At 40.7% G+C, this 25432-nt stretch overlaps 1 protein-coding gene across 3 annotated transcripts; it reads left to right on the top strand.

Annotated features, from left to right (window-relative positions):
* The first annotated feature begins 1357 nt into the window (after window positions 1-1357).
* LOC100489788 (kinesin-like protein KIF20A) lies at window positions 1358-24618 on the top strand. 3 transcript variants are annotated; one of them, XM_004915193.3, is made up of 19 exons: window positions 1358-1420; window positions 2617-2738; window positions 8177-8260; window positions 11662-11781; window positions 11884-12022; window positions 12095-12279; window positions 12807-12891; window positions 13407-13586; window positions 14744-14855; window positions 14977-15048; window positions 15417-15563; window positions 17041-17203; window positions 17588-17746; window positions 19027-19166; window positions 19244-19409; window positions 19680-19758; window positions 21003-21046; window positions 21160-21270; window positions 24265-24618. In XM_004915193.3, exons 2-19 carry the CDS (start codon window positions 2628-2630, stop codon window positions 24529-24531), a joined length of 2364 nt encoding a protein of 787 aa, XP_004915250.1. In that variant the 5' UTR covers window positions 1358-1420; window positions 2617-2627; the 3' UTR covers window positions 24532-24618. The 3 variants fall into 3 exon arrangements, with proteins under 3 accessions (XP_004915250.1, XP_017950608.1, XP_031760020.1); XM_018095119.2 differs by lacking the exon at window positions 1358-1420 and adding an exon at window positions 1460-1482 and having other exon boundaries at window positions 24265-24615; XM_031904160.1 differs by lacking the exon at window positions 1358-1420 and adding an exon at window positions 2302-2347 and having other exon boundaries at window positions 24265-24615.
* The last annotated feature ends 814 nt before the right edge of the window (window positions 24619-25432 follow it).

The following is a 25432-nucleotide window of genomic DNA, read 5'->3' as shown; positions in this document are numbered from 1 at the left end:
ACATCCATCCATTTCTGTCCCTATTGGAGCAGCAGCCCTTGTGCATTGTCTGGGGCTCCTTAGATTCCAGAACACTACTGTTGTACGATCCAGCTGTGGTGGTTTGCTGAGCAGTTGGGAATACAAGCTATGAGACTGGACCAAAATTACTGCATTCCACAACTTGGGCGGTGCTCCTAGTGTTACTGTATAAGATCTGCCACTTAACACTGTACAGTGACCTTGGTGTGTTGGCTCGTTTATAAACACAAGTGTAAAAGAATGGGTGCAAAGTTGTGTATACATGCTCCTAAAAAGTGGCAGTGAGCTTTAAGGTGGCCACACGTGGCGATTTCCGATGGTCGCACAAAAGATCGTACAATCGGCCACTAACCGTTCAGGGCTGAAACAGTAGATAAGGAGGTAGAAATAATAGGATTTCTGCCGATTCAGCCCTGAAGGCAGATTTTGCTCAGGCGCCCGATCAAAATCTTTTAACCTGGCTGATCGGGAACTTGACCGATATCAGCAGGTTCCTGCAATATTGGTCGACTTGCCGACTCGCCATACACGCACTGAATATCGTATGAAACGGGGTTTCGTACAATATTATCAGTGCGTGTATGGCCAGCTTTAGTGTGTGCACAATTACACAGATACTAGGGGGAGCACTGAGACTACTGGCAGCATGCACCTGAGTTTCCCTTGTGATTGGCACCTATGGGTTACTGTAACTTAATGGTGTTACTGAAAATGCACACTGGAGTTCCAGAAGTAAAGCCATCACCACTCTAAAGCCATGTGTTGCCACTGGAATTTAGGAAAAGTGGTTTAATTTGCCCCATTTCTAAGTTGCAGTGTATGCTAATCATTGGCTGGAATTCTAGGGTAACTGCATTGTGGATAGAAAACATGGTGATTTGCAACTTTGCACTTGGCTTTGTAAATGAGCCATTCAATACTAATATATTTACACACAGGAACTAGAGGACAGTGCATCTTATCATTTACCTGCCAGGAATGGTAAATTTAACAGCACTGACTGTTATGATCCTCACCAGCAGTTTCTGGGTTATTCTTTGATCCATCAGCATGCAGTGCAGAATGATGAACAGACACTGGCAGAGAAAGGGTTAGGAATACTGGCATGCATGCTTCTGGGAAGGGAAGTTCTGGTTGATACTATTTGGTTGAAGGAACACAGGGTGGACATTCCTTTAAATATTAAATAATTTCATTAAGGTGAATAGAATAATTACGAAATGATGTCTATTGCTATCTAGTTCGCTCATTTTAGCCACGAAAAAGCATGGGATTATCCCCACCCACTAAAGTGCATTGAGACGGCCTCCCCATAATATCAGCCTATAAATAACTACTTCCTGTCTAGCCCAGGTGGGTTTTGTTGCTTGTTTAGGGGCTGTCTCCTTTGGTTGGTAAGGTAGGGAACAAAAATCTTCTGTCTTTAGTATAGCTTCTTTTTTGACCTAGCATTTTTGCCAGGTAGTTCTGATTCTTTTTAATTATTTTAGCCATATTGTTTATAGTTACAGAATAGTAATTAGTCAGTAGTATTGGGTAGTAGTAGCTGAGTAGGTAGTAATGTAAGTTGAACCCCAAACATACAGTGGCCTGCTTGCCCTCTGGCTAGGTTAGGCATTATATTAAGGGAACTACCCAAAGTTGCTAATTGGAGACTTTGGGGACTGTATGTATGTGTATAATAGATATTTAATATATACAGTCTTCAGGGCTACAAGCAATCTAATGCAGTCATGCTGTGTGCATATTTTAATGTGTCCTGGTTTTTAGTTGTGCCAGCTGCCTGCAGCACTCTGTGCGTCTCTAAGCAATATGAGCATGTATGGCTTTGATATCATTTCTATGTTATTTCAGGTGCTGCTGTTGGGTTATATTTGCCTATATGTGGAACTGCTTTGCCTGCTCATGGTTTGATTATTAGTGCGCCCGTGTTTTCAGCTGCTTGAGATGATTAGGAAGGGATAATTATTCTGAGTCTGAATATTCTGGCTTGTAATCTGGTGACATTTATCTGTGCCTGACTGACTTACACTTGCATTATATACAGAATGTGACTTGGCTATATGCTTTGCATTCTGAATTAGGCCGTCAAAGTGGGAAACTAGTAGTGCAATCAGTGTAGGGTGGTACTTATCTTTCATGCTACTCCCCCTTTTGGGGCTGCATAGTTTTAGCAAGCTGTGCATTGCTGCTGCATTCAGTGTTTGCAATTTTAAAGGGGAAGGTTGGAAGATAAAAGCCTGCAGAAGTAATCAGTGGGTCCTCTGGCGCTACCCTAACAGATTGCACATCGCTATTGTACAGCACTGTGTGCACAAGTAGCATGGTATATATAATATACATATTTACAGTGCTATACTGTGCACTGCATTCAACTACAGCTCATATATGATACTGTTTTCGGCACCTGTTATCCAGAATGCGCAGGACCTGGGGTTTTTCAGATAAGGGGTCTTTCTCTAATTTAGATCTCCATACCTTAACTCCTGTAAGGTTAATCGTATTTGTCACTTGGAACTGCTCAATGGATAATGTTGCAGATTTTTTTAATTATACATGATACCATAGTACTTATTTTTTCTTTTTTTCTTACAGCAAGTAGAGTGATGGATATTAGAGACGAGAGTTCTGTGTATCCAGCAGAGTTGAGCTCTGTTCTCGACCCCCCTGCATGCAGTACTATCATTGACGCTCTAGATTCTGACTCCGTATTGTTGGTAAGTTTCCCCAACATTGCAAATGTCCTTCCCAGAATAAACAAGGCTAGTTTTTGCTGCTCTATACATTTGATTTGATATCTGTGCTTGACCCATGTGTGCTGTAGCCCTGTTGGTGGCAACAACAAAAGGTGTGCCCCATTTATAGGAATGGCTAATGCCAGAAAGGACCTGCAATTGATTTCATTTCTAGTACTTTGGCTCTGAATGGGACATAATTGGAAACATAACCGATGCACAGTTTGTGTGCATGTGCTACACCGCTTATCCCCCATAAGGTTTGTGGGTAAGGACTAAAAAGTCTTTGTAATGGGTAATAAGTTAATCTGTCCTGTTTCACTTTGCCGATAAATTTGTAAAATTCATTAAAGTCAATAGGCTTTTTTTCCATCACTAGTAATGGATTCCATTAACATTACTTATGCCTTGGCCATTGGGTGGTTCACCTATAAGTTAACTCCTAGTTCTAGAATGTCCCTTTCCAGCATCTCGGCAATTAGTCTTCACTATTTATTTTTGTATAGTTTTTGAATTATAGGTATTTGCTTTCATCTTCTGCCTCTCCAGCTTTCAATTTTACAATTTTATTTATTTATTTATTTATTTATTTTAAGGTAAATTTTTATTAACAGACAGACAGTTGTGCCAAACATTAGTAGTGTACATTTCCCAATAGTACAAATTGGTTATACAGAGCTGCAAGACATACTACATAAATATATAATTTCGCTTTGCTAATAAGACTTGTTGTACAGAGTTAGTCTAACCCTGCCTCAATCCACGGGTTCCAGATCAGGTCGAACTTAGCCTGTGTTCCCCTTGCTTCTGAGGTAAGTTTAATTAGAGCAATTGCTTGGTTTACCAACTGTTTTCATGTTTTTATGGACGGTGGCCGTGCTCCCATCCAGTGCATGGCGATGTTTTTCCTAGCGTAAAAAAGAAGGGTTCGGTACCGATTTCTGGCGTAACTGCTTGGAATAATGTCTTCCAGTATTCCAAAAAGGCATATAGAGGGAGAGGTGACAAGGGGAAAGTCCAGGTTATCCACTAGATTTTTTAGGATTTTATACCAGTACCTGGCGATGTCAGGACAGCTCCATATCATATGGAAAAATCCTGCTGGTGAAGTATTGCATCTGGGACATGAGGGGTCTGGTTTCCTCCCCATTTTTTATAGCCTGTACGGCGTAATATATAGCTGGTGCATAATTTTGTATTGTACCAGGCGATCTCTGGTCGATATTAAATAATTGTAACAGTTATCTGTTGCCTCCTCCCAGACCTCAGAGGTCAGTTGTGGAATATCAGTGAGCCATCGGGTTCTGGCTGTTTCAAATGGCCTGGGTTTGGTAGACAGTAGAATACTGTAAATATGTGACACTAATTTAGGAGCCTTAGGCTTATGGAGGATATGTTCTATGTCGAGTGATGTTATTTCTGGGCTTAGTGTAGCAAATTGGGCATTGAAAGCATGCCTGAGTTGCAAATATCTAAAAAATTGTGGTTTTGGGGGCTGACATTTTGAGGATAGTTGTTCGTATGTGGGGAAGGTAGAATTTATCAACAGGTCCCCGAGGTATTTGAGATTTTGAGTTGGCCATAATATAAATTCTTGCAAGTTTCGGAGATGTGGAAGGTGGGAGTTTCCCCATAGTGGAAGCCTAGCTGAGACTAGTGGTGGGTCTTTTTTATAGAGTTTCAGGGCTGCGTTCCAGTTCCTGTACGGCACCGAGAGAGTGGTGGGTACTTTGGGGAAGTCATTCACATGCCGGTAGGGAAAATTGTTCATCCCTTCTATTGAGTAAGAGCCTGAAGTGTCATGTTTGGGTTGTAGGGGTCTGGGAGGAAGCACCAGTGCAGATAATATAACTATGAAGCCATATAATATAACTGTAAGTTCGGGAGCGCCAATCCTCCATCTGTGTAGGAGGCAGTTAATTTTTCCCAAGCAATACGAGGTTGTTTATTGCCCCACAGAAAAGGAATGAGTATTTTGTTGATAGCTTTGAATACTTTAACAGTAAGATATACTGGAGCATTGTGGAAAATGTATAGAAACTTTGGTAAATAGATAATCTTAAAGATGTTGACTCACCCCCATAGAGTTAGTGGGAGTTTGGCCCAGTTCTCTGTACATATTGATCAAGTCCTGAGTGTACTGTAATGCCTAGGTACTTTGAAGGAAGAGACCCATTTGAGGGGAGTATCTACTGTCAGGACTGGGGGGTTTGGATTAGCTAGTCCAGTGCTGTCCAACTGGCGGCCCGCGACCCCCCTCTGTGTGGTCCCCCACCTGTCTGGCTGCTTTGATGGCTTACCTTTGAGTAAGCATTAAATGGTATCAGTACTGAGATTAACTGGCCCCCTGCATGGTTCTCACCTCAGATTCAGGCTGTAATCAGGCTGTATTGTTTAAAAATGTAATCCCCTGTGTTTTTCACACCTTTTAATACCTGCATTGTTTACCCTCTGCAGTGTTCACACCTCAGGCTCAGACTGTAATCACTCCCATTGTTCACTTCTTCACACCTCAAACATAGGTACTGTAGGCAGAGTATGGCACATACAGCCAGCATAGGGCAGGTAGAGTATGGCACACAGAGGCAGCATAGGCCAGGCAGAGTATGGCACATACAGCCAGCATAGGGCAGGTAGAGTATGACACACACAGGCAGCATAGGTCAGGGAGGGTATGGCACACACAGGAAGGGTAGGGCAGGCAGAGTATGGCACACACAGTCAGGGTATGACACTCTGCCTGTGTGTGCCATACTCTGCCTTCCCTATGCTGCCTGTGTGTGCCATACTCTGCTTGCCCTATGCTGCTTGTGGGAGGTGAACCTGGCAGGGGTTTGTTGTGGGAGTTTGTTAGCAGTTGGAAATAGCCATTAAATGGTCCCCTAAGGTGTGTAATTATGTACTGGGGGTTGCTCTGCTATCCACAGGGGAGGAGGAGGCATATGTAATTTAAGGGTATATCTTAATATGACATAATTCTTTCACATATGAATGATGGTTGATATCCCCACTGTAAGGACCAAGCATTTGGGATTTTGCTGTGCTACCACCATTGTGATAAAATAGGTGTGGTTTGAAGTGGGTGTGGTTTCAAAAAGGGGAGTGGTCAAAACTGGCTTCCATTAGCGGCCCTCCACCATGTATGCTAGAGAAATTCCGGCCCTCGGCACCATAGAAGTTGGACAGCACTGATCTAGAGAGTAGAGGACCGATTTTTCCCAGTTTATTTTTAATCCTGAGAAGTTACCAAATTGATTAACTGTTTGTAACAGAGCAGATAAGGATGTGCCAGGGTCAGCTAGGTATATAAGTAGGTCGTCTGCGAAAAGTAAGACTTTTTTGGTTATAGTTTGGTACGTGAGACCTTTGATAGACTGCGAGTCTCTAATGAATATAGCCAGGGGCTCGATTGCTAGGGCAAATAAAATAGGGGATAGGGGGCATCCCTGTCTTGTGCCCCTTGTCAGGGGGAACGAGGCCGAGGTGATCCCATTGACCCTGACACATGCTTTTGGAGCATTGTATAGAAGTTTTACCCATTTAATGAATCTTGGACCCAGGCCAAACCTTATCAGTGTCTCCCAGAGATATGGCCATTCGACTGAGTAGAATGCCTTGGCTGAGTCTAGGGAGGCAATGATTCTGGTTCCTTTCTCTGCGTGTGTCAGTTGCAGGTTAGTAAATAAGCGTCTGATATTAAAGGCAGTGGACCTTCCTGGCATAAATCCTGATTGATCGGGGTGTATGAGGTCCGCTATAACCTTTTTAAGCCTATTTGCCAGGATTTTCGCTAATATTTTTGCATCGGTATTCAGGAGGGATATAGGGCGATAGGAAGAGCAATCAGTTGGGTCCTTTCCTTGTTTAGGGATAACCACTATTTGGGCTTCTAGTTGGGATGGGGGGAGCGTCCTGTTGTCATATGCATATTGTAGGGTTTCCAGAAGGTGAACTGGGATTGGTTTTGACAGGGCTTTATACCACTCTGCGGGGAGTCCATCTGGGCCTGGGGTTTTGTTGGGGGGTAGGTCTGCAATGGCCTGTTCTATCTCTTGAGTGGATATTGGGTGATCTAGAAGTGCCTGGGAGCCTGGGGATAGTGTTGGTATAGTAATAGTGTCTAAGTATTGGGAGAGTTGAGTAGGGGTATATTTTATTGTGGAGGTGTACAGTTTTTCGTAAAACATTGCAAATTCTTGTGCTATGAGTAAGGGTTCATTGACCAATGTCCCTGTTGAAGTTTGGATTCTTGCTACTGCAGAGGGAGAAGTTTGAGCCTTGGCCAAAAAGGCCAGGAGTTTCCCGTTTTTGTCTGCTTTTTCAAAGGTTCGTTGGCATTGGTATAGGATAGCTTTTTTTGTAAGAGTTGTTTCCTCTCTCTCTAGGGCATTTCTATCTTGGAGTAGCTTATTATAGGAGTGGTCTGAGGGGGAGAGAATATGTTCTCTCTCTGCTTGGGTCAGTTCCTCCTCTGCTTGTTTCACTTGGGCTTTAGCATTATTACGGGCCTGTGCTATTGCCTGTGCCAGAGTTCCCCTCATAGCAGCCTTGGATGCATCCCAGACTGTGTTTGGGGAAGCCGTGTTTATATTGGTAATCCAGTATTCTTCATAGGCTTCTGTGTTCCTGGCTTCTACTTCTGTGTTTTTTAGCCACAGAGGGCTCAGGCGCTAGGCTCTATGTGTTGTTGGGGATAACCATCTAAGAGTTAGTAGTAAAGGGAAGTGGTCGGAGATGGCTTGTGGAAGATAAGTTATTTGGTCAAGTAAGGGCAGCAAGTCTGGGGAAGTTAGTGCTAGATCTATTCTAGACAGTGATTTATGTGCTTGTGAATGACAGGAGAAGCTTTGTTGTGTCGGTTGTTTCCATCTCCATGCATCTCGGAGGAGCATGGAGGCGGTCCATTGTGCAAGTTTTGTTGGGCCTTGGGTGTTGGTGTTTAGTCTGTCTAGAGATGGGTCCATACATGAGTTGAAATCGCCCATTAGGCAAAGTGGGGCTGGAGAAAATTGTGCTAGTTTGTTCATTATTTGGTTGAGTATATCTATGTTGAATGGCGGAGGAACATATAGGTTAACCAGTATCAGTGGTTTGTTTGCTATGTTGGCTTGTTACAATTTTATTTTTATTACTTTTTGCTCCTTACCTTTTCATTCTGACCCTCTCCAATTTATATTCCAATCTTTCATTCTAACCACTGCCTGCTATCTGGGGTAAGTAAGACCCTAGCAACCTGATAGCTGCTGATATTCCAAGCTTGAGAGCTACTGAACAAAAAGATAAATAAATGAGAAAAGATAGAAAATGAAGACCAACTGAGAAATCTATATTGACAATTGATTGACATTAATCTATATTATACTGGAACTTAGTTCAAAGGCAAACTACCATTTTCACAATAAATATTCTTGCTTCCTAAGAGCGATCCGGCTTCTCACCCACTGAAAGTGTACCTGAGAGTGCGGCCCTTTTCAAAAGCAGAGCTTGCAAGCAATGAAGCACAGGTAAGTGTCTCACTGAACTAAAACTTTGTGATGATGCTTCTTATAACTATATAAACTTTGCTCATGATATTGTATAAGCACCATAATGCCCTTGTTAAAGCAGCCGCAGTATCTGTTTGTCAGTGACCGGAGTCAGTTGTTTAGTTGTAATATTGGTGTGTAGGTGCCATCTCGGTGCATTGTGCCTGAGTCTGAGCTTTCAGAAGGAGCCAGTGCTACACATTACAACTGCATTCAAGTAACCTATTGTTTCTCCTACTCCCATGTAAATGGAGGAGTCCCAAGTCGGATTTGGATTTCTTACTATTCTGATACCTACTGGAAGCTTCTATTTTGCTCCCTTCCCTTTGTTCTGCTGATCGGCTGCTGGGGGTAAATGGAAGGGGGGTGATATCACTCCAACTTGCAGCACTGCAGTAAAGTGTGACTGAAGTTTATCAGAGCACAGGTCACATGGCTGTGGTACCCTTGGAAATGAAGAATATGGCTAGCCCCATGTGAAATTTCAAAATAAATGAAAAAAAAAATCTGTGTTCGCTGGAGAAGCTCTATTAACTGATGCATTTTGGGAAAAAAAATCTTTTCCCATGAACGTATGCTTGTAACCTGTGCGTATTCTTGTGCAAATATGTGAACTGGAAAGCCTTATTAATGTTCTTGAATGTAATGACACAGATTGGTGCTCACTTGTGCTTTCCCATCATGCAGGGTGCTTTTCATTAGCCACCTCGACCCTGCAGGTTCCACCATGCGGGATGAACATTAGCTGGATAATTGACAATTTCCTGAGAAGTCGCTTACCCATCTGGTGTTTTTTTTTTTTTTTTCCCAAGCGCTGCCCTTCTTAACTAAAATTAATTAGTATTTGTTCTGCATGGGTTCCCGTAATTGTTTGCTGAAACTTCCTCCTAATTATTGTACTTATTTTTATTTTTTTTTTCGCTGTTCCTATTCTGAGGAGTTGTAACTTCAGGATTCATAGTTCTACAACTTAACATTTTTTCAGATTTATGCATTCTGGTGCTATTGCTGTGCTTTCCTTGCTTCAAATGGCACGCTCTCATTAGAGTATTGGGTGGTGTGTCGGTCAAAAGCCGGCTCCGATCTAATGACTTCTTGGGTACAGGAATATGCAGCGAACAAATTCCGGCGCACGTAATACAAACTTGGTTGGACTGTTACTAGCGATCAGTCATGGTATCCAAACTTAATATTTCATTCTAATACTCTGTTACTTTGCTCTTACATAGTTTTAAACTAATTACTGTGACTTAGGGCAGTGACACACGGGGAGATTAGTTGCCCGTGACAATGAAGATTTGTCGCGCGGTGACTAATCTCCCCGCAATGCCATCCCACTGGCTAGAATGTAAATCACCAGTGGGATAGCATATGCAGCGGTGTGATTTGCCGAAGTTGCCTTGAGAGGAAACTTTGGGGCGATTTTGGCAAATCGCGCTCCGCAAATGCCATCCCACCGCGATGCCATTGCGGGGAGCTTAGTTGCCCGCAACAATGAAGATTTGTCATGTGGTGACTAGTCTCCCCGTGTGTCGCTGCCCTTAGGAGGACACTAAGCTGCAGCCTTAAAGGAATTCTGCATTGACATCTTTAAAAAAAAACAAAACAAAACAGATTTTTAGATTTAATTTTGAAGTTGGGCTAGACATGTGACTTGTGCTTTGATGAAATTCAGTCACTCTTTACTGCTGAGCTGTAAGTTGGAGTGATATCACCTCCCTCCCTTTCCCAAGCCGATCAGCAGAACAATTGGAAGATAGCAAGATAGCAGCTCCCTGACACCTGTATTGCTCAAAATGCTCCCATGTTCCACCTAGTGGTAGATAGGAGTATAGCACTGAATAGTAAAATTCCAAGTTCTTCCTTGACTCCTTCACTTACATGGAATAGGAGAAACAATAGGTTATCTGAAAGCAGTTACAGCTAAAAAAAAACATATTTTGGTTCAAGAATAAAAATTTTAATGATAGAATAAATTACTTGCAATGTAAATGGTGTCCTTTAGTGGTAAAAACTACACCATAAATATCATGATTGAATCCCTTTGAGTGGTTCCCTTATGGAGAACATGTGGCAACTCTGTCTGCAGTTTGTATGCTGTCCCATATAGGAATTATATATAATATATGTGAATCTTGTATATTTTTTATATATGTGAATCTTTTATAATATATAAATATGTATATAAAATATTATATATTTATGACGTAGAAGAAAAGATGCTGTAAAATGCAAGCTTTGGGCTAATTTTTAGCAAAGCATTACAGCTTAGTGTAGAAAGACCTATTTACCCTTCTTGGATTCATGAGTGTCCACTTTCCCAAAAAGATGGTTTCCTAGGCTAAACCCACTGTAAGGGGAACTTTGGCCTTGCAAGTACCCTATTGTGGAGCTGGTGAGTTTAGGAGACATGGGGATTTCCAAGTCCCTCTGATATTCATGCATCTGACAAAATACATATGCATGTCTATGAAAAATGACATTCTATATATATATATATATATATTAATTTATTTAATTTTTTTATTTTTTTAAACTTTGGTTGTTTGGTTATCTCAAAGAACTACAGCTTTAGGACCTGATATCCAGAATGCCTGGAACCTGGAATTTTTCAGATAAGGGAAATTGTAATGTGGATCTCCATACCTTAAGTCCATACCTAGATTCAGAGTTTTCTGGAAAATAGGTTTCTGCATTACAGATCCAATACCTGTATTTATATTGGTTTCCTAGGTAAAGCCCGCACCCAGGAAATGCACAATGTTCAAAAAAACAGCTGACACTATGTGAAAATGAAATCAAATTGCTGGCACTTAAATGGCAAGTCAACCCAAAATATAATTTTTGCCTCATGAAAGAAAATCTAATTCTAAGTAATTTTGCAATATACATTCATTACAAGTTTGCAATGGTTTTTGACTTATTTGTATATATAATTGATATTAATAGCAGTGTTAGTCTATTCTCTGCCATTTGAAACATGTAACACAAGGCAGCAGACTGACAGACCTAACTTGCTGGAGGAGACTGACCTTTGCAACATTGTTTAAAAATTAACAACCAAGCTGCAAATGCTGCTTTCAATAGCAATTACATTTACACATAACGTTTAATGCACTAAAAATTTTATTTTTGGGGTTCACGTATCCTTTAAACTGGGTTAAACGGGGCTACAGAGATTAAAATAGGATCAGTCCAAAATGATTTTTAAGCAGGAAATGGCTTATCTATAATTGTAACTTTGTAGCAGACCGGTCTGTGGGTAATAGTGTTTTTCTGTTAAATAAAAGAACTACTGGTACATTTTCTGAGGATGTTATGGTTTCACAATGACGTATAGTGTAAGGGAACAATGCAGTGTAAGTTATTTTCTTCTCTAGGGTTGTGTGACTATTGAGAATGGGGAGTTGGTATCTTTGCGGGCGCCTAAAGATTCTTCTACAATGAAAAACTGTGAAAGGGGAATCGGGCAGTCTGTGCACAAGTTCACATTTACTAGGGTAGGTACAAAACAAAATTCTAATGTAACATCATGTTAGAAATTGGAATTCTCTGGATACTAACTCATCTACTGGTTTTTGTGCTGGATCTGACTCCTCTAGATTTTTGGCCATGAAACATCACAAGCAGAGTTTTTTGAGGGCACAATGAAAGAGGTGGTGAATTCCTTTTCTGATGGACAGAATGGACTTGTCTTCACGTACGGAGTGACCAACGCTGGCAAAACTTTTACCATTCAAGGTATGAGATGAACATCCTTTTGTGCTTGGTTATTGATGCAGATCCTACAATGCTGTGATATACTGTTGCCAGGTACCCCAAAAGATGGGGGTATCTTACCCCGGTCACTGGATGTGATTTTCAGTCATATGAAAGGGAGGCAGTACCGCAGGATGAATTTGAAGCCCTATCTTAGCAACGATATCATGAAACTAGAGGCGGCGCAGGTTAAACAGGAGGAATCCATGAAAGCCTCACTCCTTTCTTCATTAAAAGAGGTGAGTAAAATGTAAATACCCATAATAAGCCTTCGCCTCCCAAAGTTCTCCAGCAGAAAAGCCGCCTTGTGGTAACATCCCTAAACACAAATGTCACCCTCTTCCCCTGCCTGACAGGCATAGGCTGATTTACAGTCAGTATGGAAGGCTTCAATCACATTAATTGGGCATTAAAAACTATCTGCCAGGGCCCCTTGTGTGGTGGTCTTTGGCAAGAAGTAGAATGGGGCCCCAATGAAAGACATGCCCCTGCTTTTGCATGGTTCCCCCCTTTTAAGCCCTGTCCCTTTGCGCCGCCTTGTTTGTTGGGGCCACTGGACCCCTGAATGGAGAACTGTTTCCCCTGATGATGGCCTTGCTGATGGCACAACAATTTTATTGAGGTTTTACGTGTGCTAAAGTAGATTTTGGGCATTTTGCCTGGAAGTACAGACAATCCCAGGTTTTCTATTCTAGATAATCCCAGCTCTTATATTCTAGATAATAGATCTCTACCTTTCTGACATAGTTATAGTTTTGTATTTAAGGATGGCATGAAAAGTGTCCCAAGCTCAAGTAACCTGAAGCAAAGTATGTCCACGTCTTGTGAAAGCATCTCAAATGATGGGTCAGGTAATATCTAATTACTTAACATTAAATGAACACAAATACATCTATAATTTTTTCATTTTACTCTAGCTACATATCTGCTACTTCTGCCTGTAGATGGTCTTCTCTGTTCTCTGGAGTGTTGGGGCAGGACTTACCCTTGAGGCATTGGCTTTGTTCTGTGACACTTTCTGACAGAGAAGGTTTCCTTTATATGTGAGCACAGAACACAGGCAGGCTGCAAGAGAAAGACTGACACCCCCAACACAGAAGAGTGAAAGCAGGTGGATGTATAAGATGCACGTCGGCATAAAAAGGTTTTGATTTATTTCTACGGAAGAAGGAACTCTGCACATACTGTGTGTGTGTAGGTTTTCCATTGCTAAACAAAAAAACACTATTCATTAAATTCCCCTAGGTGTCACTGCTACACAATTCTGTCCCCTTAGCCTGGCACTGTAGTGTTGCAAGAAGGCTGTTGAGCAGAATAGCGACGCACAAATCTATACTAACGAACACATCTTCTTGCTCTTGTACAGTCTGTGGATCTCTTGAATGTGAGGATGGAGATGCTGTTCAGTTCTCTGCTTGGGTGGCTTTCTTTGAAATCTACAATGAGTATGTCTATGACTTGCTGGACCAGTTTCCTTCATCAAAGAACCAAAAGCGACCAGCCTTAAAAATCTGTGATGACCAATCAGGCAATTCTTATGTAAAAGGTATCAGTATGGTTTCCTATGATATTTTCCTATAGACCCACCTTGGCTTTTAAAGGGGAAAAAAGCCTGGTAACCAGTTAAAGAAAACTATCAGTAAATTATTACTTTCAAAATACATTTATTTATATTTCCTCTAGAAATGTCATGCTGTAATGGGACCCGAGTTTGCTCCAAGTTTCACTGAAATGAATATTAAGAGGGTCCTGTTTACCAGATCTGCTGCACTGTTTTCAAGCATTAGCAGTGCACCCAAAGTGTTATTTAGGGGACCATTTCTGGAAGAATTTTCTTTCTTGCCTCTAGCAAAGATGATATGAATAAAGCACAGACGGGAGATAAATGTACACAAAATAACTGGTATTACCGCTAGATGATCCTTTTGCATTCGTTAGGCCACTTTCCACAGAGCAAAGGGAGAAGCTTTGTCAAACAACGTGGGTTTGAGAATCATTCCATATATTGTTAAACTGCTACTCCCAGCATGCTTTAACCCCTGATAATATATTGTGGTATTCTGGGAGTTAGTCTGACAACATTAGGGTAGCCAGTGATAGAAGTAACAGTGTAATGGAAGCTTATGTCCCCCTTTAACACTGCCATCTTTGTCTCATTATAACAGTTCAAGACTGATTATTCTTTTCCAGGGTGGGACCTACTCACTTTTTCAGGGTTTATATGAATCCGATAAATTATATGAACCTAGGTTTGCCACCTGTCTCTCCCCTGGGAAGCCTGGGTTTTGGAAACTAGAAAATCCTGACAGGACTTGAAAATAAATGGCATGGCGATCAGCCAGATGTTAATTGTTGTATTATAACCCTTCCCCCTGATGGCACAGACTCGCCCCTAAACCATCGCCCAACATATCCCTTGTCTGGGCTACCCTGCTGCAAAAGTTCAAATATTTATGGTCTAGTTACAGTTTGCTAGGGTAAACTGGAGCCTAGCAACCAAATAGCTGCAGAATTTCCAAACTGAAGAGCTGCTGAACAATAATTAAACTAAAAAAAGACCTGTTTCAAAAGGGCTTAAAATATTACTGTCTGCATCTTGAATATATTTAAATATGAATTGAAAAGTGAACATAAGTAATGTTTTGCGGTGCAGTACCTCTGTATGTACTGTTTTGTATTTTGTTTGGTTTTTTTTTCTTCCAGATTTAAAGTGGATAAATATTGCTAGTACTGAAGAAGCCTGCAAAATATTACAGTTTGGCAACAAGAACCGAAGTCTGGCATCAACTCGCATGAACCAACAGTCTAGCAGGAGGTATCTGAATTGTGCCACCAGGTCTCTTGGTTACATGTGTTGGGGGGGATGTCTATTAGTACAATATATGGATAAGTAATTTGTTTCCAACTGATCCAAAATTATTTTTTCTATATTTCAGCCACAGCATATTTACAGTCAGGCTTCTGAAACTTACTGCCGATGATGATCCGCGAGTCCTCACAGTGTCGGAGTGAGTATTATACACTGCCATTTGGCTCTTCTGTGCCCCTGAGGCACCTGTTTCATTTATATCTCTAAATGAAAAAAACCCTTTCATAATAAAATAACTTGCCTTCCACCCAAACTCTTTGCCTGTATATGCAAAATATATATTTCTTAGGCAAGGTATTGTCTAATGAGTACTGACAACCAAAGAACATTGTGCAGAATAAAAAGCTACAAAAACAACAACAAAAAGCATATGGGATATATGTTTCGCTTCTTTCCAAGGGAGAGAGCTTGCCAGCATTGGTTGTGATTAAATGGTCTGCCAGTGTAGCAGACCATTGGGCGTTGGGCTTCTGACAGTTTTCTAACGTAGCTGATTATTCCGCGCAGAATGTCCCTGTGTGATCTGGCCGGATCTGAGCGGTGCAATAAAACTCAAACAGTTGGCGACAGACTGAAAGAAGCTGGAAACATCAATAATTCTCTTCTCATCCTTGGCAAGTGTATCGGGGCCCTGAAGCAAAGTCAGAATCCCAAGTAGGTTGGATGGAGGCATCTGCTTCACAGCCACTTCTTTCCATTTATTTAAATGTTTTCATATTTTTATAGGAATAAGCTGAATTTATTTTCTGTGCAGGTGTGTTGTGTGTGCTGTGTGTGCTATCAGTCTGTGCATTCACTCATAGCCTGGCTAACTCCCCATAGATCTGGCTTCTTTCTAGATGGCCTACATAGACATTAGAGGGTTTTTGGCTCACTCATACAGCATTAAGATAGTTTAAAAGTTTTAAGTACTAATTTTCTTTTAAGTATTAAGATTTATTGAAGATACCAGTGGGTTTGGGGCATCTGATCGGTCTCTATATCATCAACTGGTGAATGAAAATTAAAACAGTTTGGTTTGCTACTCAGCAGGATGGCCCAGCTTATTTTATTGCCTGTATAACTTCTGTACTTTGTTTCACTTTCTGTTTTGAACACACAATGAGCACTGTAAAGCTGACTGAGGATCTGGATCCAGTATGAGCATATTCATAACAGCACTGTTCAAATATCCTTTCAGTCTCGGTTGTATAACAATAAACAGGCAGATTTCCTAGCTGACAGCATTATTGGGAGTTGTATGCTTTTTTTTACCTGTTTTTGGTTTACAGCCAGAAGCACTGTTAAAGGAGAAACTAAACCCTAAAAAATGAATGTGGCTACAAATGCCATATTTTATGTATTGTACTAGCTTAAAGGTTAAGTGTGTCTATAGTAGTAATGATCCAGGCCTGCACAGTTATTGCAGTCCCCATCTTGGATTCTGTTAGTGGCACTGCACATGCTCAGTGCCCTCTGACACTTCTAAGGCAGCTGCTGAGAAACTACGGGTTGTTGCAGATAAGCAGAAAGAGATTCATCTGTCATATAAGCTGATGCTACAGGGTTGATTATAAATTCTGATGCTAATTGCACTGGTGTCTGAGCTGCCATATACTAATAATCTTTTCAAAGATTCGCAATTTTTTTGGCAAAGCGAAACGGGACAGATTCGCTCATCACTGATCTTAATTAACAATCGCCCTTCTCTTGTGACATTTATATTGTGTGTATATATACAGTATATTGTAAGTCTGCCCCTAAGCTCAGTAAGTGACAGCAGCACAGAGCATGTGCAGGGAATCAGCAGAGAAGATGGGGAGCTACTGGGGCATCTTTGGGGGCACAGATCCTTCCTGCAAAAGGGCTGTAGGTGCCTTGGGCTGGTACAGAAGACCAAAACATAAGGTACCGCATTTCTAGCCTACTGCTTTAGTTGGGATTTAGTTCTGCTTTAAAACAATAGAATCTCTGTATAAGGCTAAGTATCCTCAGAGAGAAGAAAATTCCATGTTAACACTGTTGTATCATGGAAACACTATCCCTCTGGAAAAGGGAATAAATTTAAGTTTCCAACTAAAGTTTGCTGTGTGTTTCCCTCAGCGCAGACCTTAGTGCATTGTTGTTGTGTCCAATTTTCTTTCCCCTACAGAAAGGCCAGCTATGTCCCATTCAGGGAAAGCAAGCTGACTAGGCTATTCCAGCCCTTCTTCTGTGGCAAGGGCAAGGCGTGCATGATTGTGAACATAAACCAGTGTGCTTCAACATATGATGAGACCCTGCATGTCATGAAGTTTTCAGCTGTAGCGAAACAAGTAAGTCTTGTTTCTGTCAGCATGATTGTATTGTGTGGTTTTCATCAGAACTCTGGGTGGAGCAAACAGAAAAATGCTAAGAAAATTGAGTAAAGGGTAGCAAATGTTTTTGGACTTAGTCCAGATATAGTCACACAGTTTTGCTCTATTCTTGTTGGCATTGCCTTGTGACATGCTACCCTAATGTAGAAGTGCTTAGGAAAATGTGGGTCCATTTTTGACTGAATCGTAGAATGTAAAGGTCAAATGCAACCCCAAAAACACCACGAGTTTAGTGCTTTAGTACATCTTCTGTGGATATTACCCAATGTCACTTTCCTTTCTTATTGACTCTATTCATTGCACAGTAACAATTAGCTCTAAAACAATATTTGCTTATTAAAGGTGGTTCAGTCAATTCAACCCAGAAACTTTGAATTTATGGGCCCAAGGATGGTTGGAAAAGATGGAAAGGTAATCACAGAGATTGATCCAAATATTTCTGTTGAGGAACTTCTTTCTGATGATGAGGACGAGGAGCTGGATGTCACCATGAATCCAGAGGTAAGGGAACTTATATTCTCCCAGGTAACTTGCCTCTAATTGATAACATTCATATGGAGAACACTCATGCAAGGAGCAAATTCATATAAAATTAAACTAATGTCATTATTCCATATGTACAATTCTTAAAGCTATTACTTTTAAAGGAGAAGGAAAAGTACAATTAATGAGGCGTGCCAAAACGTTCGGCAACCCCCAGTGATTCCTGTGCTTCCTTCTCTCCTTTTTTTTTTTCCTTCTGTTAGTTGATACATGCTAATGATCCCATAGACACTCGAGAATGTACAATATAAAAACACTAAATGTCTTTAAATGTAACGTTTTTGTTATAATGGTGGGAATTTATATTTTTTTGTTTTAATTCCTTAAAGATCCTAATAAAAATCATTTAAACATGAAAACTGGTTTGGCAGCTTATCTGCCCGTGTATGGCCACCTTAAAGCTTGCGCCCATGAGACCAATTTGCTCTCTACCTCAGTAGGGTATTTACAAACTTAGATTTAAAATTTATTTAATTTATAGTCCTAGGGAGGCTGGTGCCCACATCTAGCTTGTAGGTCTCCAAATGGATAGATCTGTACTTGCCACAGCCATCTTATTGTCTGATATGCGTGATATAGCAGGCTCCATTCGCCTGCAGATTCTCCGTTTTCAGTTCCCAAACTTTGAGAAAGGGGCCAGGGCTGTTATTGATTTAAGAAGACTTCCTTCTGGCCCAGCCAAATGTTATCTATCTAATGTGGAATTGGCCGTGAATTCCCATTTACTGAACCAGATGTTCTTGTAACTATAAATGATACAATAATGTTTTCAAATATCTGCAACTTTGTTATGGGGCGGCTTGTATACCAAGTGCAGGGAAGGGTGCCAAGTAGGGAAAAAAATGTACATGGACCACCACGTTTTTTTCACATTTGTGCCCTTTGCACCCTATTAATACAGAACTCTGAAGCACTGTATTCATAAGGGGCAAATGGGGAGAGTCACTTGGACTCCCACCTTCCTGTCCCCTAACTTGCCCATTATGTCTGTGCTAAAGTTAGAGATGGTATGTGCATTGCGCCACCACCTGCCTTATGTCAACATATTCTTCCAGTTGTGATGCAGCAAACTTCACTGGCCATTTTAAGTGTACGTCCCACATTAATCTGCTGGTGTCCCCGTTATGGTGTCACTGAAAACCAACTTTGATATAACTATTGGCATACTGGAAATGCTTCACTCCTCAATTTATCCAATTCTACAATTATGAAAAAGCTTTTATTTATTTTCTTTTAAGGATCTGCTGAAAAAGATAGAAGAAGTCAGAGAGAAACTTCTTGCTGAACGGCAGAGCAAACTAGTTCTTGAACTGCAGATCCGAAAAGAGATGGGTGAAGCGATGTATCAGCAGATGGTTGATCTTGATGAAACATGGAGGTATGGTGGCTGCTTCTGAAAATCCCAAGCATTCAATATGTCTCTCTATGAACTCAACTTCAAATTCTCTTTTACAGTAAACGCTTTGAGGATCTGAAGGAAACTCACGAGGAACAGCTTGAAAGCAGACTTGAAATGTACAAGAAGGCAATAAAGAATCATGCCTATCGGCAGGCAATGGATGAGCTTGAAGAGAATTATGTCCCACTGGACGAATTCCAAGCTGAACAAGAGAAAGTTGAGGCAAGTTGGTCCCAAGGCAATGGAGGAGGGTTGGGGATAATTGGTCTGATGGGTGTTTTATTTTTGTAGATGGGAATGTTTATCAAATACCAGGTTTTGTTTGAGTGCTAAATTCTTCTGTAAAATAAAGTGTTATGGCTTTCTTAGTGTCACCTAAGCATGTCAGCACTGTAGAAAAAATGTTGCTAGTCCACTCAGGCTTTTCATACATTGTTGTGTATTATTGTTATCCTTGATGGCTATGCATCTGATACTGCAGCTGTCTTACAGGAAAAGGAGCAGAGAATACAAGAGTTAGAGATTGCTCTTGGCCTCAGGAACCCATCAGGGGAAGAGGAAACAAGCCAAGGTAAAGGCTCTGTGTATTTCCCCAGTGGAGTTGCGTTTAGCAGAAAGGTATTTTTTGTGGTAAAAGGAATGCTAAGTTGTAGAAATATCTAATTCTACATGCTCTCTATATACAAAATGTTTGCATTGTTGTGTTCTTAGTATGGGCCTAGTATTTCACTTTATGACAATATAATACTGATTGATTTTATATAAACAAAATAACTTAATCTGGAACTGTAACATGCAGGCCATCTTGCAGAAGACTCTCCAATATCTGGGCATTTTAATCTATCGGGGTCTGGGTGAGGCTAAGCCTCTAACAAAAACTCAGTATGGCTTTGTCTGCAACATCTCTGTTTAACTATCTGAACTGTATCTATATCTGACAGGTATCCAGATTCCTGCAGCCCACGCTGTTGCAGGTTTAAGTCTGGGGTGTATTTTGGAATACAGGTATGGGATCCCTTATCCAGAAACCCATTATCCAAGTTCAGAGACTCCATTATAAGCAAATAATTCAAATTTGTAAAAATGATTTTCTTTCTCTCTGTAATAATAAAACAGAACCTTGTACTTGATCCTAATTAATTCGTATTGGAGGCAAAGCAATCCTATTAGGTTTATTTAATAGTTAAATGATGTTTAGCAGACTTAAGGTATGGAGATCCAAATTACTGAAAGATCCCTTATCTGGAAAACCCCAGGTCCTGAGCATTCTGGATAATCGGTCCCATACCTGTATATGAAAACACCATACGATGAACACTGTAGCAACATTTGCTTTAGGCTAGGCACTGGAAAGCAATGAAAGTATCCATTTAGACTCTGAACTAGTACCTTTTTAAATATACGGTACTATTTACACTTTCATTTAACAGGAGGCGCAGCTCTGGTAGTGATATGCTCACCAATTCCATAAACTATGACCCAATAACACACAAGCAAGGCTTCTCCTTGTGGGTTATCACTCGAGAACTCGATAGCAGAAGGATATTATGGTGCGAGGCGCAAGCTTGTGTCACTATTTCTGCTATTAATAAATATATGGTGATGGCACCAAAGCAAGTCAGTGTGCCCTTCCTGATTCCACATTATTGTATTGATATTGGTGTGGAGCGAATAAGTGAGTGTTGGTTTTTTTAATAGAAAACAAACTGATACATAAATTATTGAATCCACAAACATGACTTGAAATCTGTCAGAACAGTCCTTGATGTATTATTATACACATTCATATTATAAACATTCATTTGTATGTTTCAGGTGCTTTAGAAGCATTAACAAAGCGATGCCAAGACAAGGAGAAGGTAATGCCACGTATTCCCTGTGCCACTAGAGTTCTGTGGGGAGCATGGGCACCATTTAATAATACACATAGGTTTTACTTACTGCTTGCTAACCTCTGCCGTGTATGTGCCAGGTTATTGCCACTCTGAAGGCTCAGGTTCAGGGTATAAAAGAAGAAGCCTCTTTAACTGCGATGAAACTAAACGAAGAAAACCAATTCCTTAAGCAGCACCTGAAAATAAAGGTAGGGTCTACATTAAACCTGGGGATACATAGAATACAGCAGAAATTCAAACACCCAACAAATGATCTGATTTAAGAGAATCACTATAAAGTAAAATGATTTTCCTTCTATTCCAACCCATATTTACTGCCTTGTTATCTCCACTGAAGCACTAAAACCATTGCAATCTGTTTTCTGCAAATGTGGGCTCTACACTGACCTGTGTACGTATCTAGTCCATACCCGCCCCCAGAAGGTTTAAAGTTTTATTGCCCTAAAATATAAGTGTGGGGATTAAACCCATGCACAAACAGTATATTTCAGTTTTTTGTTTGGTCGTTTTTATGAATAAGCAATAAGATGGCTTTTGTTGCTATACTGTATGCCTTTGAGTCCCACACACTTGAGTTTCTACTGAATTTACTGTTTTTGAACCTTTTGGGCCTTGGAGGATTTCACCTCCGGGTTCCTGCCTCCACCTTATTAATGCCAATGATGGCGTCGCCGATGCGTTTGTGCCACAGAGTTACATTTTATGGGCTTGTTTATCAATTTTTTTTACAAACTGGATTCCAAAAAAGTTGGGACACTAAACAAATTGTGAATAAAAACTGAATGCAATGATGTGGAGGTGCCAACTTCTAATATTTTATTCAGAATAGAACATAAATCACGGAACAAAAGTTTAAACTGAGAAAATGTACCATTTTAAGGGAAAAATATGTTGATTCAGAATTTCATGGTGTCAACAAATCCCAAAAAAGTTGGGACAAGTAGCAATAAGAGGCTGGAAAAAGTAAATTTGAGCATAACGAAGAGCTGGAAGACCAAATAACACTAATTAGGTCAATTGGCAACATGATTGGGTATAAAAAGAGCTTCTCAGAGTGGCAGTGTCTCTCAGAAGCCAAGATGGGGAGAGGATCACCAATTCCCACAATGTTGCGCAGAAAGATAGTGGAGCAATATTAGAAAGGTGTTACCCAGCGAAAAATTGCAAAGATTTTGCATCTATCATCATCAACTGTGCATAACATCATCCGAAGATTCAGAGAATCTGGAACAATCTCTGTGCGTAAGGGTCAAGGCCGTAAAACCATACTGGATGCCCGTGATCTCCGGGCCCTTAAACGACACTGCACCACAAACAGGAATGCTACTGTAAAGGAAATCACAGAATGGGCTCAGGAATACTTCCAGAAACCATTGTCAGTGAACACAATCCACTGTGCCATCCGCCGTTGCCAGCTGAAACTCTACAGTGCAAAGAAGAAGCCATTTCTAAGCAAGATCCACAAGCTCAGGCGTTTTCACTGGGCCACGGATCATTTAAAATGGAGTAGGGGCAAAATGGAAGACTGTTCTGTGGTCAGACGAGTCACGATTCGAAGTTCTTTTTGGAAATCTGGGACGCCATGTCATCCGGACCAAAGAGGACAAGGACAACCCAAGTTGTTATCAACGCTCAGTTCAGAAGCCTGCATCTCTGATGGTATGGGGTTGCATGAGTGCGTGTGGCATGGGCAGCTTGCATGTCTGGAAAGGCAGCATCAATGCAGAAAAATATATTCAGGTTCTAGAACAACATATGCTCCCATCCAGACGTCATGTCTTTCAGGGAAGACCCTGCATTTTTCAACAAGATAATGCCAGACCACATTCTGCATCAATCACATCATGGCTGCGTAGGAGAAGGATCCAGGTACTGAAATGGCCAGTCTGCAGTCCAGATCTTTCACCTATAGAGAACATTTGGCGCATCATAAAGAGGAAGGTGCGACAAAGAAGGCCCAAGACGATTGAACAGTTAGAGGTATTAGACAAGAATGGGAGAGCATTCCTATTCCTAAACTTGAGAAACTGGTCTCCTTGGTCCCCAGACGTCTGTTGAGTGTTGTAAGAAGAAGGGGAGATGCCACACAGTGGTGAAAATGGCCTTGTCCCAACTTTTTTGGGGATTTGTTGACACCATGAAATTCTGAATCAACATATTTTTCCCTTAAAATGGTACATTTTCTCAGTTTAAACTTTTGTTCCGTGATTTATGTTCTATTCTGAATAAAATATTAGAAGTTGGCACCTCCACATCATTGCGTTCAGTTTTTATTCACAATTTGTTTAGCGTTTAGCGTATTTGTGAATTTGATTTTTTTCTAAACTGATTAAACATATTGAATGCTTGCTTATTTATTAATGTGATAAACTTATGCAAATAAAAACTTGAATTTTCGAGTTTCAAACTCGAATAAAACTCGTAAACTTGAATTCAACATATGACTCGACTTTACCTAGGACAACTCCCACTGACTTCAATAGAAACGTGCAAGCTTTTAAATGACAAAGTTTTACGCTCAAATTTTCGTTTAATAAATACCAGATATTCAAGTTTTTGAAACATAACTCAAATTTGATTTTTTTTTTTTTTAAACACACAAAAGCTCAAATCGATGAAAAGAAATCAAATTTGACTTGATAAATAACCCCCCTTAGTGTAGGATTGTGTGACAGGAGAACATTGCCGATGGCTGTAAATACATTTTTATGCTTTCTTCACTTTTAATGTTTTTTACCAGTGTAGGGTAATAATGCACTCTCTCCTAAAGGCAGCAAACTCTTGTATTTGTCCGTGTCCCCGGCTGTTTCATGTCACTAGAACTTGCATGTAGATGTCCGTTTCACTTCCTGTATGTACAGGCACAGGAAAACCAAGCCGCAGATAAGGACGGGTGGCTGCAAACGGACCTCATAGGCACATTAACCACAGAACTTTATTAAAAAAAAAAAAAGCCTCTAGCATAAAGGACTGTCTGGGTGTGTGTCTATATAACTGGTTATAAGAGGGGAGGAATTAAAGGGGATGTCCACCCAATGATTGTATTTAATAAGTACAACTCCCCATGTTCTATGAAAAGTTACAAAGTGATTGTGTTTAGTGGTGTTACAGTTCAGTTAAAGCCCTATATCAGTAGTGCAAAGTGTTCACCGTGAAAACCAACAATACAACTTTTCCCAAAGGAGCAGGAAGTGAAAGGTCTCCAGAGCCTGGCCGAACGCGCCATTCAACTTGAGGCTTCGGTAACGGAACTGCAGGCTGAAGTGGACCAAAGCCGCAAACTCTTGTCCTCTGTGGAAGTCTGTGAACCAAAACCAAAAAAAGGCTTGTTCTCTAATATTAGAAACACTATGGGTGGCACACCTAAGAGAATGGCCAGTAAGACTCAGGAGAAACCTGAGGAAGTCTCTGCCACTTCTAGAAAACGACCACTTCTCTCTCGCAAATGAGGAACCTAAAAATGATGTTTTAAATATTTGTGTATATATACGTATTTATTCTCTGTGGAAGTAAATAAAACCAGACTTTACATATTTTGTGCTGAGTTGCTGTTTGATTGCCCTGCCTCGGCATTTCCTTTTCGTTGTGTTTGTGCTCTGTAGTAACCTAGTTTTGCTATGAAAGAAGCTTCAGGTTAAGTAAACCTTAAAACTGAATATAAACTTGCTCAGGATGCTTTCAAACCATTTAACACTATGTGTCCCTGCATTAGTTTTAGAGATATGTTTTTATAAGTTGGCAATATAATGAATTTTGTAACAGTGCCTCAAGCTGGCCAACGTCTGTAACTACGGCCTAAGGGTAATGTCCCATGGAGAAATAAGTCGCCTATCATGGGCGACTAATCTCCCCGTGAGAAATCATCTAAACTCTAGCAAAGTGGGGGAACAGGGACCCCGTGAACAAGGAATAGTAAGCATAGAAGAACAATCTTCATAGCACTTTCTAAGAAAGTGAGACCGAGAGCTATAGATAATAGCAGTTTGGCTCCAACCAGGAGGTTAGCTAGGAAGTACCCTTCCTTACAGGCATTGTTGCCTTAGCATAGGGCCATGGTTAAGACGTAGGATTTAGGTTAGTGTCAATCCCTGATCCATAGTCGGCTGTTGGGATCCATAACCGCTAACGTCTACATCCTGAGGACTTGAGGTATCTGTCCAAACTACCCTCCATAGTGGTGTGCTGTCAGGTGTCTTAACCCTGCCCAGACTCATTAGAGGTGGGATAAACCAGTGAACATCCTCTCTTTCTATCCTCAGAGGGTTAACTGCTATTTCCTCTGTGTGTGAATACTACAACCCTGTGCACTAATTGTCTTGGGCAATAAACAGTTAACATTTGGTTTGCAAG

The sequence above is a fragment of the Xenopus tropicalis genome, chromosome 6 (assembly GCF_000004195.4).
Source record: "Xenopus tropicalis strain Nigerian chromosome 6, UCB_Xtro_10.0, whole genome shotgun sequence".
NCBI classification, from domain to species: Eukaryota; Metazoa; Chordata; class Amphibia; order Anura; family Pipidae; genus Xenopus; species Xenopus tropicalis.
This window is presented reverse-complemented; position numbering and strand designations above follow the sequence as displayed.